At 40.8% G+C, this 15,657-nt stretch overlaps 1 protein-coding gene across 1 annotated transcript in view; it reads left to right on the forward strand.

Moving 5' to 3' along the window:
- Positions 1 to 13,188, forward strand: part of SLC39A12 (solute carrier family 39 member 12) — a 76,817-nt gene extending 63,629 nt beyond the window's left edge. Inside the window, exon 14 of the mRNA XM_004716020.2 lies at positions 13,007 to 13,188. Coding sequence (XP_004716077.1) covers positions 13,007 to 13,135 — 129 coding nt within the window. The 3' untranslated portion in view covers positions 13,136 to 13,188. The remainder of the gene's footprint in view (positions 1 to 13,006) is intronic.
- Positions 13,189 to 15,657: the final 2,469 nt, after the last annotated feature.

Genomic DNA, 15,657 nt, shown 5'->3' on the forward strand with positions numbered 1-15,657 from the left:
ACTCCATGTGTCAGAAATAACACATGAGTGATGCCAACTCACAGTTGACCTTTTCTGTCTCAAATTCTGGTGCATTTAAATCTCATCCATTCCAAAGTCCCTTCCTTCCTGGTGGTGCCCACGCAAAAATCTGATCAGGTCTTTAGACAAAAGAATTAGTGGAGCAAGCTCCAAATGTTGCTAGTCTGGAGAACATCTGATATTTATCAATTCTGTCCTCTAGCTCAGTTCTTCAAACCTTCAGGCAATAATGCTATATGCATTTTTATTTCCTCCCTGCTGCTTCTCTGAGCATTGATTGTGGATCCACGTAAAATGAAGTCTTGACAGCTTCAGTCTTGCCTCTGTTTATCATGAACTGTGAAGATTTAGTTATCTTTATGTTGAGGGGTAATTCATACTGAAGGCTATAATTTCACCAGTAATTGCTTCAAGTCCTCTTTGCTTTCAGCAAGCAAGGTTGTGCCATCTGCATATCACCGGCTTAATTAATGAGTATTTCTCTAACCCTAAAGCTGAGTTATTCCTATAACCTAGTTTCTTAGATTACTTCCTTAGCACATGGATTGGATGAGTACGACCCTGATGCACAGCACACCTAATTTTAAACAAAATCATATCACTTTGTTCAGTTCAAATGACAACCTCTTGATCTCTGTGTGTACAAGTTTCACATGAGCACAATTGTTTTGGAATTCCTATTCTTCTCAATGTTGCCTATAGTTTTCATAGGCTTCCAAATTTATTTGGTCCGCTGTCCACAGTCTCCTCTGATGGACTGTTCTACAGTCTGTGCAATCCCTTAGGGGATCCCAGTGGTTATTCCCAAGAGTGAGCTCTAGAACATTGTCTTTGTGGTATGTGATGCCAGTTGAACTTGATGCTTCCCATCCCACAAGGTCCTAAGCCACCAGGTCTGATGAGTCATTCCCTAAAGGTGTTTAGTTAAAACCAAAGAATTTTTTTAACTTTGCCTCTTGTATGCTCTGCTATATTCATGGATATAGTTGCAGCACCCAGATTTATAAAAACATCCACTGTTAACCTAATATATATTGCTGGATATAGCCCCATTGGCCTTTCCCCATCAGTTCAGCGTAAGAAATTATGTGTGTGTCTACTGCTAGATTATTGTGATTACTGTTACTGCAGACTTGCATGTAATAATATTTATAGGTGTTGCCTTTCATTTTAGTGTTAACTGTATTTGTTTCTTCCTTCTCTCAAGTTAATATGTGTCTTTGCTCTAGTTTAGTGATTTTCCCTACCTTCCCCTCCCACCCCTGCAACCTTCAAAGCATATTTCTACCTGGGTATAAACGTTTTCTTGACTTCTCATAGCCGTGGTCTCATGTGATATCTCATATCTGTCCTTTTAGAAGTGACTTCACTCAGCATAATCTCTTCCAGGTTCACCCATGTTATAAGGTATTTCACAGGTTCCTTATTATTTAATATTACATAGTATTCCAACATGTGTACAGATAATCATTTGTTTATCCATTAATTCATGGGCATTTAGTTTATTACCACCCCCCCTTATTTTTTTGGCTAATGTGACTGATGCTATGATGAACAAGGGCATGCATGTCACGGTTTGTGTCAAGAATCTTTTTTCTTTCAGTGCTATAGTAGATGCCATTAGGACCCATAGTCACTTATCTATTTAACACTAAGATCCCTACATAGCTCTTTTAAATAATCCTTTAGGTAATTTATCAATGAATACTCATTAAGTGATTCTGCAAAAAAGAACAGATGAAAATTAATTAAATGCCTGTTAACAGCTCTTCTAAATAGATGGATAGGGAGTGAGGTAGTTAGTTAAACATTAACTAATGTCTTTCTCCAAGTATCATAAAAAAGAGATATTTCAGTGGCTTTTCAAAGCAATGATCAACAGTTGAAAAAAATCATCTAGGTATATGGTTGGCATACGATGGGTGAAAATACGTGGACTGAATCTTTCTGTCCCGTGTTTGAAAGCAGACTCCCAAATAGCATGGTCTGGTTTGGTCTTCAACACTAAGCACTCCAGACAAACTATGCAAAACTTTTTCTTTCTTAGCAATACAAATGTATGTGTGGGAAAGAGATAATATCATAAGGAAACAGATCACAATATCACAGAGAGACAGATCATAATGACCATGACTTTTCTCCAGGCAGCCTTGCAGGCCCTATAAAGATAAGGGTGTTCCTTTAATTTATCCAGAGGATTAGGTTATATCATCCAATTTTTAAACACAAAGTTTGCACCTGCAAACAGATGTTTACAAATTTGAAAATCAAAATGTGAGTGGCATCAACAAGCTTCCATTTTGTTCTTAGATCTGTACCCTCCAGCAAGGTCACAGGACATCTGCAAATGTGACCGGGTTATAGTAGCCCATGGAATGTGTGCCCTCTGGTAGATTAAACTTGACTTATAAATCTTCCCAACTATATCCCTTAGTTTTCTTCCTTGCTAAATGAGAATAAGTGAAGTATTGCTATACAATCAAAGAAATTTTTATTAACCAAAATTATCAAAATGTGAAACTATCATTTTCCAACATAGCTTCCATTTAGGACTATTCTCTTCTGAATGGGGGCATATCCATTTCCCTAACTTTCCTCTGAGAATTCTGTGCCATTCAATTTACACCAGCAATTTTGACAGCCTAGAGCAGTGGTTCTCAACCTTTCTAATGTCATGGGCTTTTAATACAGTTCCTCATTTGGTGGTGACCCCCAACCATAAAACTATTTTCATTGCTACTTCATAACTGTAATTTTGCTACTGTTATGAATCATAATATCAATATCTCATATGCAGGATGTATTTTCATTGTTAAAAATTGAACATAATTAAAGCATAGTGATTCATCACAAAAACAGTATATAATTATGTATTGTGAAATATTTATTTCTAATGACAAATAATGAAAAAATTTTTTGAAGCATGGTGTAGCATGGGTAATGGTTTTCATGCTGGGTACTTGTATGTGGGCATATCTGCATGTGGGTAGTCCTGCCTGGAGATGGATAGAGCTAGGGTGTTTTCCAGTGGTCTTAGGTGACCCCTGTTTAAGGGTCATTCGACCCCCAAAGAGGTCACAACCCACAGGTTGAGAACTGCTGGCCTAGAGGGACTCAAATTGTGTTCCCTTTTGATATTCTCTTTGGAATATTCTCCTTTGATATTCTCTTTGGGGAACAAAAAGAAGTCTAGGGCAGATCAGAATTCTAGAGTGGATGGTGTAAGGTTTCCCAAGGAAATTCTCTTGAGGTAGACCTTGCTACCCTGAAATACATTGCCATGATGGGGGGGAAATCCTTGTTATAACTTTCCTGAACTTTTCTCACCAATACAATTTTAATGTTAAAAAATTTATTCCCCCCAAAACCTCTACACTTGTCCTGTATCCTTTGTGAAAAGCTTTCAAAATTACCCTTTTGGAATTTGTGGTAGTAACATCATCTGTTGTCAATTTGAGAGGATTAAGAGTGAAGGGGTGGGGTTTAGCCTGTCAATCAGGCTGCAGCTTGATGACCTCATTTGGAGCCACCAAGGAGATAAATAGCTCGGAGGCAGGAGACAGATTGACTCCCTGCGAGACATGCTCCATGACAAATCGCATGGGGCTTCGCTAGAGCCATGGAGCTGAAGGAACCACCTGGAGACCCCTGCCAGCCTTGAGATGCCTCTAGCACTACTGGATCCACAAGACTTTCCACCCACTGGCCTGTGATCTTCCTGCATTCAGCATCATTGCATGTGTTTTGTGAGTCTGAAGAGGAATTTTTAGATTGGCATTGGACATATGGGCTAATATCGGACTTATGGACTTGATCTGGACTGGGCTGGGATATTTTCTCTATGAATTTGTTTCTCTAGTCTACCCAGGCTAACACAGAATTCAAAACAAAGCAAAACAAACAACCAAAAACACCCCCAGAAAAACAAAACAAAACATCCCTGTTACCTTGCAGTTGGCCTCTCTGCCCAGAATTTAACTGGCCCAGAAGATCTCCTTGGAAGCTATTGTTTTTATTGGACTTTTTCTTAAAGACACTCTTAACAAGACTGAAATAAGTGTATTACTGAAATAACCCATGTGCAGCTGTGTGAGTCCAGGTTGACTAGAGAACCAAATTCATTGATACTCATATGTGTATAAGAAAGAGCTTTATATAAAAGAGCAATTGTACATTGAGAAAACATCCCAGCCTAGTCCAGATATAGTTCATAAGTCCGATATTAGCCCATATGTCAGATACCAGTCTATAAGTTCCTCTTCTGACTCATGCAACACATGCAATGACACTGGATGCAGGAGGATCACAAGCCAGTGGGTGGGAAGCCTTGTGGATCCAGTGGCAGTGCAAGCATCTCATCTCAGCACTGGTGTGGGTCTGTTTCCTTGTGGCTCCTCCAGCTCTAGGGCTCTGGCTCCATCAGCATAGCTCCATGTGTCTTGTCAGCAGGAAGACATAACAGAGAGTCTATCTGTCTGCCAGTGAGCTATTTATCACCTTTGAGCCTCCAAATGAGGTCATCAAGCTGAGAACTGATTGACAGGCTAAACTCCACCCCTTCACTCTTAATAGTCTCAAGTTGACATCAGATTATGTAACTACCGCAGTAGTTATCCATTCATCACAGAGATTTGTGTAAACATGTTTTGTTTAGAATAAACCAATACATGTATTAACTAGAACATCAGTAGCAATATGTTTTGATTTAGCCTGATATTAAGAGGAACAAGATTGGTTCTGTTTATCAAAGCCAAATACATCAAGTCCTGCCTCAATGTTCACAATGGGTTTGAAATATCTTCATAAAGATGATGGACATAAGATCAATTGTCAATTGAACTTTATAAATGAAGAGGCAAATCTCTTCTCCTAATAATTGGTGATGGTAAAACACTAAACATTCTTGAGAGGGGAAAAACAGTATAATTAAACTTGACTTTCATAAGGAACATACAACCTGCCTTCAATAAAGAATATTGAATTTCTAGATTAGAATGAAGAGCCCTGGTCAATCGTGGGTTACACATTGGACTGCCAACTTCAAGGTCAGCAGTTCAAAACCACAAGCCATTCCATGGGAGAAATATGAGGCTTGTTACTCTCACGGAAACCCATAGGAGCAATTCTACTTTGTCTTACAGAGTTGCTATGAGTTGGAACAGACTCAATGGCAGTGGGTTTTGTTTTGATATTTGAATGACTAATTTTGAGTAAAGATATTTGATATTTATAGCTTATTTTCAAAGCACTGGAAGCTAACCTTTGTCTTTTACTTGTCTACTTATAAACACTAAACAGCCACTTGCCATTGAGTTAATTCTGACTCTTGGTGACCCAATGGTTGATTGTTTCAGAAAAAAAATCATTAAGCTTTTCTTCCAAGGCACTTCTGGGTTTAACCTAACCCCCCAACCTTCTAACGTATTAGCCTTTTGCACCACTGGCTGGGGAGGGGGCATTTGAACAATATTAAAGTAAATGTTGAGATGTTTACTGATAGAGTTTTCATGATACTAACAAGAAATCAGATTCAAATTACAATGGACATGGACAAAGAAGATAATGCTTGGCTCAGGAGTTTGGAGTTTAGTAGCTTAGATAGACATCAAAGGGGGAAAAGATCTTTGTCCTACACGTTTCGTACATCCCTTCTTTCTGACAGATCTTCTTGGTATATGATTATCACAGAGTGCAAAGGTGTTCATGGTAGTCATCTACTTTTTCACCCGATGTGTCTCCATAACATTCTCCAGAAACATTCATTTTAAAGTTTCAGTGTGACTAGCAATGACAAAATGGTGTTGATTCAAGTTTACAGCACTGACTATCGCTTTGTAAAATACCCAGAGATCTTAATTAACAATCAACCAGCAGGATTACATCTCAATTAGATAATGAAACTGGTAGGGACCACGATCTATCGACAAGTCACTGTCCCAAAGTGGATGGCCTGTGGCATACTTTAGCATACTTTCTTAATTGAAAAGAAGAACATCATCAACAACTAAAACAACAGGGGGGTTAAGGATTGCATTTTAGGTAAAGTGTTTTTTCCTCCCTCAAAAGTATAATTCCTCGACTATCTTGTTTTAGTAATCGCTGATTTGAGTTGTAGAATTTGCGAACAATGGAAAAGGGCTTTTCTATTTCAAGGTTTCCAGTTTTTCTGGCAGCAATCTAGTAAACATTTCTTCTAGAATTCTCTACAGGCAAGGCTCTTCACTGACATTTCTTTTCCCCCCCTATCTCTTTAATGCAATGCAATATACTCTATTTATCATTTTACTCCCTCTAGACTTAGGATATGAATCAAGGTCAATGTAATTGTTCAGCAACATAGTTAACTGCTCTAGAGGAAAAAGGTGGAAGAAAATGTCTCATTCCTCTCCCATGAAGATTACTACCTTAAAATCCCATAGAGAAGTTCTACTCCCTCATATAGGGCCACTAATAAGAGTTGGGATCAAATCAACTCAGTGGCAATAGGTTTTGCATTTACAGAAGCAAAAATACTAGAAGAATATGTAGCTAGCTTCAGTAGATATTTACAGTCTTGAAAACCCGACGGGGCAGGTCTATTTGTCCTATTGGGATGCTCTGAATCTACTCTATAGTATTGATTTTAATTTTTGCTGCTTTTGGGGGGTGGGGTTAAAGCAACTGACAGTGCCATGATTAAGTGCTAGGCTGCTAACCCAGTGGTTGAGGGTTTGAATCCCCCAGACCCTGCATGGAAAAAAAAAAAATATGCCAGTCGGCTTGCTGAAAGATTTACAACCTTGGAAATTCTATAGGTAGTTGAACTTTGTCCCACAGGTCACTATGGGTTGGAAGTGACACATGGACAATGGGTTTGTATTTGGGACGATAGGAAAAAGGGAACTTTTCTTTCTTGAAATTCAAGGGGCAAAATGTGTACTTAGACTCTTATTAGAGATGGTTTAAACACCAAAACAGACACATCTCTAAAGTAAATGTCCTCGTGGATTTTCATTTTGTTTGAATTGAATTCATATGGATTTTCATTTTGTTTCCAAAACTCACGACTCTGAAGAGGTGGAAAACAGGAGGAGATTCAGAGAAGATCGAATGTGCTCAGCTGCGGGTTGAGCTTTGGTAGTTTATGTTATATTTGTATCCTTTGGAAAGACTTTCTGTGGAACCCTGGCATTTTGGTATGGATCCAAGAGATATTAGGGCTATTACATTCATCTGTAACCATGCTACAAAGAGCCAAGTATTGTCCCAAAATTTAACTTAGCTGGGCATTCTTACCAAGCCAGTTTATATGTAGACATGGAAAGTTCAGAAATAGCCCGCCTAAATTGAGATAGAAGCTTTTGTATCAGGGTGCTATCCTTTGTTTTGAAGATTTGATTATCATCATCCATTTTTTGTTCATCTGTTTCTACAGATTTTCACCAGTGTGTATTTTTGGTCTTAACATACAAGCAGTGATGTCTTCACTGTTTTCTTTAACAAAGGTAGCATAACTAGATAGTGTCTTATGTATTTTCATCATATACTCACATGTAATGACTTATTTTACGCTTAATTGGATAATTTTTTAGTTGGAAAATTTTTAATTTTGCTTTTCTAATTAGATAGAAATGTATTAGGTCTAACTAGCCACAGATCCTAAACCCACTGTTTTTGAGTCAATTGTGACTCCTACAGGGCAGAGTCGAATTGCTCCATAGGGTTTCTGAGACTATTTGGGATCATGAAGCCTCATCTTTCTCCTACAGACTAGCTGGTAGGTTTGAACTGGTGACTGTGTAGTTAGCAGCCCAGCGCTTAACCCACTGCAGCACCATGGCACCCATTATAGATCGAGAACTGGCCTTTGTGTGTAGGTCTACGTATGTCTGCTGTTGTTAGTGTCAAGTCAATGCTAACTCATCGTGAGTCGGTGTGTTACAGACTAGAACTGCTTTATAGGGGTATAGGGCCTTCATGGCTGTAATTTTCATGGAAACAAATCACCAGACTTTTCTCTCTCAGGACCACAGGGCGGATTTGAATTATACACCTAAGGTTAGCAGTGGCGTGCAAACTGTTTGTGTCACCTGTATGTCCACTCCTGTTATAGCAATAACCTGTTACCCACAGTGAGCACTGCAGCATTCTAGGTAATATCAAAGTTTGGGTTTAGGGAAGGGAATATGATTTGCACTCAGAGAGCTTTCAGTTGAGGGTATACTCAAGAAATTAACAACATGCATGTATCATCAGAGTGTCTGGTAGTTCTGATTTTCAATAGTTTGTAAGTAGTTTTCAATAGTCTCTTCCAAGGCCAGACAACAAATGCAGTTGGTTTCTCTCTGCTTCTATCAGCTCTATCTCAGACTGTATTGGGGAGATATAATTATGTAATCCCTGGTCACTTCAAGGTACTCAAACTTTGATTAACCTTACTTCTAAATATTGGAATAGAACAAGGAGTAGATCCCTTTTCTTGATTTTCAGACAAGGTAAGTGTGTTAGTCTGGGTAGACTAGAGAAGCAAAATTAATAAACACTCATATTTTATAAAAGAGAATTTTATATAAAGGGTAATCAATTGTAGACTGAGTATCCCAACATAGTCCAGTCCAACCCTATAAGTCCGACATTAGCCCATAGGTCTGACATCAATCTACAAAATCCTCCTCAAACTCACAAAACACACTCAATGATGCTGAATGCAGGAGGAAAACCCAGCCAGCGTGTACACATCTCAGCGCTGGCAGAGGTCTCCACACAGCTTCTCCAGCACCCAAAGCTACATCAGGGTAGGTCCATTTGGCTTCTCCTCAGGTGATGTCTAACAGGAAGTGAGCCTTGCCAGCTAAGGCAGAGAACTAGTTAAGGCAGCCACAACTGGCCCAACCACCGGAGAGCAAGAACCAAGACAGGCGAGGCTCACTGAGCCATTTATCTCTCCGCCTTTCAATTAACCCCACATGTGTTGATCAGCCAGGTTGGCACAATAAACCTTAACTATCACAGTAAGTAATGCTCATTTACAAATTGTGGCTGGATTAACAACTTGTCTTAACTCTCTAGTTTAAAGTGCTACCTGGCTGTTGTTCATCTTTCATAAGTTATACATGGTGTCTAAACAATTCTTTCTTTGCAAAGACTTTTAAAATATGGGTTATTTGCTTAGTCCCCACCCCCCTTTTCATGGCAGAGGAAAAACATTTCATATAGGATATAAATGTAGTGGTGAAAATCATTCTGGAAAAGTAGATGTCACTTGAGATAATTTTTCAAATCGCCAATATTTGAATGAAAGTACATTTTAGAGAGCTGCTCTTCTAACTGCCATCTTTGCCTCACACTTCCACTCTGGGTCTCAGGAGAAAACCCAGTTCCTGACTGAAACCATACTATCGAGTCCATTCCAATCCTATCTACTCTAGACAACAGGGTTTGCAAGGCTTTGACATTCTTTATGAGAGCAGAGAGTCTCATTTTTCTCCCAGAAAGCAGCTGGTAGGTTTGAACCCTTAACTTGACAGCTGCAGCCCAACAGCACCGCCGAGGCTCCTTGATGAGGAGAGAGCTAGAAGCCAAGCATACCCAGAGCTAGAATTAGTGTCTTGGGGATTATGATAATATCTCAAGCCGTTTCAGTCATGGCTAAATCCAAAAAAATGCCACCACTTTAAAAATTAATGGTTTGATCTATTATTTTTTCTCACTAGTCTAAGCTTATAGGCCTACTGTTTTCTTGTAGTGTCTCACACACGTTAAGATTGAATACGTAGGTTTATAAGAGCTTCCAGAATGGTAGAGGTTCATGTGTTAAGTAGAAGGCAGTGGGAAACGTTGATCGTAAACCCATTGTTAACTCTACGAACAACTTGCTGTGATTACATTTAATTTACACATTCATTTTAATTAAATGTTCCCATTTCCTATTCCTAAGTCATTGTACTATAAGATTCGAAACACATGGTTATGTCTTTTCCACCATCTATGGATTTTCATACTAGGATTTTAAATGTATCATTATGAATGCATCTTATAGGATTTCTCTAAATTAGCACGATGAATCTCATGTTTAAACATGGCAGAAATAAAACAAACAATGAACCCCCAAAGAGCACCTAATGAGACTAAGTCCCTTCCACCAGGACAGCAGTGTGAGCTCCGTTTTCCTCACTGCTTCATACTAAGGTGTGAAGGCCCAGGTAACAGTTATCCAAATGCTCAGTCCACAGACCGTAGGAAGGATCCAGCCTACCCAAATGGAACGTTCCACTTACTGCTGGAAGGGCATTAAAAGTATGTCAGCCTTGTTTTCTGTTGCCACCAACATAATTGCCATTTCGACCACTTGTTGAGTCTATTCTGGCTCCCGGGGGGCCCTGGGGTGTCAGGGCAGCACGGTGCGGCACAGGGGTCTCCGGGGATACTTTGCCAGAAGGAGGCAGCCAGGTCTTTCATTGGAGGCGCCTCTCAGTGGGTTTGCACCTTATCCTGTTGCTTAGCCGCTGTATGTGTTCACGTAACCCGTACGTACTGACACATTTGGGATGCTTGATCTTTTTGTGCAGTTTTATTGGCATATAATTCATGTAAAATACAAGTCAATAGTTCGATCACATCAAGGAGAATTGGACAAGTATCACCACCATCAGTCTTAGACCATTTTCTTCATTCTCATCATTAGCTCCCCATTTCCCTGCCACCTCCCTGCCATTCACCTCCCTAAGGAACCAGTCATCTAGTTCTTGTCGCTATAGCTCTGCCTCTCCTAGATCTCATATACAGAAAACCAAAATGAAACCAAAAAAACCTAGCAAGAATAACAAAGTAAAATACGTTCAAATTTTAATAGAAAAGAAGACCAAAAAATTATTAAAACCTAGAAGAAACAGAAACAGATGCTAAGGCAGATCCAATGACAGGGTGCTAAATTTTAACCTAACTGCACCTGCAATAATCCACTTTCCAATACATTCTGCTTGATAGCCAGGCTGCCTTAATCCATGTGTATTTCCCCTGCATTTCTTTTTGCTTAATGAAACCACTTTGAAATGGGTCAAAGGGAGATCAAAGGGTAAGAGAGTCCATTTTAACATCGGTCTGCCGTAATTGACTTTCACTGCTCTCTGGTACTGGGGCTGTCACATCCGTCGCCTATGACCAGAGAGGATTCACTGGAGACTCAATCCATGTGTGGACCCTGCAAAATGGATTTTGGACAACCCAGTGCAGCGGTTCGCAACCTGTGGGTCGCGGCCCCTTTGGGGGTCGAACGACCCTTTCACAGGGGTCGCCCGATTCATACCAGTAGCAAAATGACAGCGATGAAGTAGCAATGAAAACGATGTTATGGTTGGAGGGGCCACCACCACATGAGGAACTGTATGAAAGGGTCATGCATGTGGAAGGTTGAGAACCACAGAGCCAGTGGTTTTTGATTAGAGAGGATTTTCTCCTCTCTCCTCCCCTGTGGCAATGTTTTGGGACAGTTCTGGGAAGGGTGACTGGGAGAAGGTGACAGGGTGAAGATGGGGGTGCTATCCTCGTCTAGTGAGTAATGACCAGGGGTGATAATAAAAACCCTCCAGTTGTCTTTTGTAAGAGAGAGAGAGAGCATCCAGGCCCCATTTCTTAAGGCTGTGAGGGAGGCCTGAATAGAGGGCAGCGGTTGCTTCCCCGGGGTAAACAGGGGCTCTGGTGGACAGTGACGGGTATCGGCCGAGGAGGAGGTGTTGCCCTCTCTGTGGAAACGTCTTTCATGGACAGTGGCCTGAAGCTGAGTCTGTGGCCAGCAAGTGTGAGTGGGGCCTGCTGCCTGCTTGTGATGAGTGGTACCTGTTCATTTCTGCCTAGTGTCACTCCTGTGTCTGGTTCGTGACTTCAATCAGCCCAGGGTCCAGCTGTGTCATTCTGGAGCTGGCCTTGAACCATACTCGAGTAAGTCAGTAAGCCTTAACCTTACTGGACACATCAGGGAGCAACGGGGGCTGTCCCAGAACTTGTTTCTGACGTAAAAATGCAATCGATTGGAAGGTGTCTTTGTATGAAGTGGAGGGGGGAAACCTTTCTGTAAGAGACCCCCCTCCCCAACACCCAGTGTCAGGAATGTTGAGGTTATGAAGTCCAGGGGTAATGTATTTGAATCAGATAACCCAGTAGTTCCCCTGTGTGTGCTGACACAGAGCCTGTCGGCCAGTAGAAATGGCTGTCCTGGGTGGGAACCTCTCCTCCTGGCATTCCTGGGGTGAGGGGTCTGAAACACTGTGAGGAGAGGCACACAGGGGCGCCTTCCCCAGGTTCTAGGGAGCACATTTCCCTCTACGTGGCCATGCGGCATTTCACAGTCACCCCACTTATCTCTCCATGAATGAATAATATCCACACGAGATCTGTGCTTTGGCTGTTAGGAAGGTCAGGAAGACCTTGGCCTTTTCTTTGAAGAGAAAAACAAAGGGAAACAAAATAAATGCTTTGTAATGATCTGTATATTTAGAAGAGCCATAAACCTAACAATCGAGTGTCATCCTGTCCTTATCCAAATCTCACATTTCTGCCTTTGCCAGAACAAAACTGTGGTTTTGCTCTCAGTTGGTAACGAAGTCTGTTAAAGGCTCCTAGTAACACGAGGCTGCTAACGGCAAGGTGAGGGGTTCTGAACCATGAGCCATTCTGCATGAGAAAAAGGAGGCTTCCTACTCCCGTAAAGAGCTGTAGGCTCAGAAACCCACAGGGGGAGTTCTACTCTGTCCTTCAGGGGTCCTCTGAGCCGGAACAGACTCAGTGGTGGTGAGTGAGTTTCTCATTCGAAATGCACAATGAATGGATTCATTTATCTTAAGTTTTAAAAATTATGCTATGAGTAGGGATGAAGCACGTTGTAACTGCTTTGGGAAACTGAAAGGATGCGAAGTTCCGAATAACAGACTATCTCGTGTTTTCCCACCAAACTTTTTTCCCAGCAGTGAATATATCTGGATCTTATTCTGGTTTCTCATTCTTTTTTTAGCTTCCCGAAATGACTCATGTTCAAACACGGCGACCCTGGCTGATGTTTCTCCTGAAGAACCTCGGATTGATCCTAGGCTGGCTTTGCCTCCTCCTCTTGGCTCTATATGAACAAAACATTAGAATATAAAGGCTTTTTAAAGAGTCTCAAAATTCTCCTAAAATAAATATAACGTCATCTCACTTTGTTTCTTTGGTTGTACGTTACATGTTTTGTTAAGCCTAAGGTGGTATGTGTGTGTGTGTGTTTTAGTTCATTCACTTCTTAATTTTAGAACACAATTTTGTTTTTATACATTCTTAAAGATCAAGTGGTCCTTGTCTGGAATTTTGGCCTTAGTTTCCAATATTGTGATGGAAATTCCTACTGTTTTTAAGAACTAGCAACTACTGAGCTCATTCTAGGAAGCTTTCAAAAATGCTTTGCTTCCTTAATAAAATAATATGTAGGATTTGAAATGAACAAATTCCTAAAGGGATAAAATTTGCTGCCAATGTTTTGGTGCAATGATAGAAATATTCTGTTTCTAGATATTTTAAGCTATACAGAAATTAAATTATCCCCCACCCCAAATGTAATGAAGTCTGTGTTTGGGTGTGATTTTATTATCTTCCATTGCCGAATACCAGTTTCTGAATCAGCGCTCCCCAAATCAATATAGCAGTGGTCACCTGGAAACATTACCTGCTGGGTCCTCTGTGAATAAGCAATTTGGGGGAGCCTGAAGAACACACATGCCAGCATTTTGCATCATCCCCTACCTTGTTGATTCTGACTCATAGCAAGCCTAGCTTGGGGTTCCAAGACGGTACATTTTTATAGAATCAGACAGCCTCAACCTTTCTCCAGCAGAGGGGCTGGTGGGTTTGACTCATCAACCTTCTGGTTAGCAATCCCACGCTTACGCGACAGCACTATTAATGTTCCATTCTTGTGTGTAGTTACCAAATATAATCTGTTCTGGGCAAAGGGGTTGGAAACCAAAGATGAAGTTCAGCATTTTGAAAAGTAGCAGAACTGACGTCAGTCAGGCCATAGATCAATGCCTAAACTCTTTCAGATTTAACAGAGCCTAATCTTACTGACAAATGTAACAGATTGCACATTATTTTCAGGAAACACAGAATCCTCAACAGTATTTCAGGAAGTTCATAAAATGAACATACAACATTGGTGATATACCAGCAACACTTTAAAAACTAGAAAATAACCCAGTTTGGGTCATGTACTTAGACTATAGATGCCTACTACTTTTCTTAAAATTTGAAATGATTTCTCTTTAGGGAAAAGAGCACATTTTACTGGCAAAATGACTCATGGTACTAATTTGAAATGCATTTCTTTTGCCTCTGACCCACCATAGGCAGGAACTCTGACCTGCCCCACCCAGTACAATCTAACTCAGTCACATCTTTGATTTCCAAGTGTCTTCTTCTGTTTTCTTCTGAGTTTGATTTAAAGAGCCGTTTCAGGGTCGGGCCGTCACTCTCAAAGGTTGGCGCTTGTCAGAATCAGCAGGAGCGAGTGTTTCAGTACAGATCGCTGCTCTTTTCCTAGACAGAGTTCTGATTCGGTGGCTCTGGGGTAGAGCCTGAGATGTGATGTCTAACAAGCACCAGATGCTGCCCCAGTGGCGGCCACTGAGGTCACTGCTGAGCACCATTGAACACTGTCAGACCAGGCACATGCTTTTCAGCACATTGCTTCCCCTTCCTGCTTCTCTCTGATATCTTGATTTGGAGCAGACGACTCATTTCCAGAGTGGCTAGATGAAGAGCCAGCAGACAGTATTTTTATTCAAATGCACCTGGAAGAATAATCAGAGCTGACAAGTGTCAGCTCTGAGTGCTCTGCTCTTATTTCATTACAGCCGAACAAGCACGCTTTTGTGAAGGGCAAGCATCGCATGGAAGTCAGGTGCAAGAAGAACCTGGCACCATCTGTGTTTGGGTTTCTATGACCAGGTTCCGATTTAGACATTAAGCCTTCATTTACCTGAACAACTAACTCACTGCTATCCAGCTGATTCTGACTTATAGCCACCCTACAGGACAGGTCCTATAGGACCCTATAGAATGCCCTTGTGCATGTCCAAGACTGTAACTCATTATAGGAGTAGAAGTAGAAAGGCTCATCTCTCTCTTGAGGAGCGGGTGGTGGTTTCAAACTGCTAACCTTGCAATTAGCCACCCGATGCATAACCACTATGCACGTGGACCTCTAGCCTTCATTTAAGCCAATTTGATTAGTAAATATCTGATGGATGACTTTGCTCCAAATTCAAATTGGTAGTATTAGGAAGCTGGCTAAATTCTTCTTTTTATTGCTTGGTGTGAGCTACCCCATAGTCTAGTCTTCCAATTAGAGTGAGTTTAACTTGATCCTATGGTGAGGTTGGGAATCTCTGGGTGATTCAACCCTTGTAGCACTTGGCTGCTAATCAGAGGCTTGGCAGTTCTAGTCCATTCACACGTGTCTTGGAGAAAGGCTTGGTGGTCTAGTTCCAAAACATTGACCATTGAAAACCATATGAAGCATAGTTCTGCCTGATTAGTAAAACTGACAACTGTTGGGTTTGTTTTTTTTAAATTTGTGAAATCATCATGCAGTTGGGAAACTTAGAGGCGAGCATTTTCAGGATTTTTGTCCAG

The sequence above is a fragment of the Echinops telfairi genome, unplaced genomic scaffold, assembly GCF_000313985.2.
Source record: "Echinops telfairi isolate 266 unplaced genomic scaffold, ASM31398v2 ScPeMD7_7473;HRSCAF=8511, whole genome shotgun sequence".
Lineage (NCBI taxonomy): Eukaryota > Metazoa > Chordata > Mammalia > Afrosoricida > Tenrecidae > Echinops > Echinops telfairi.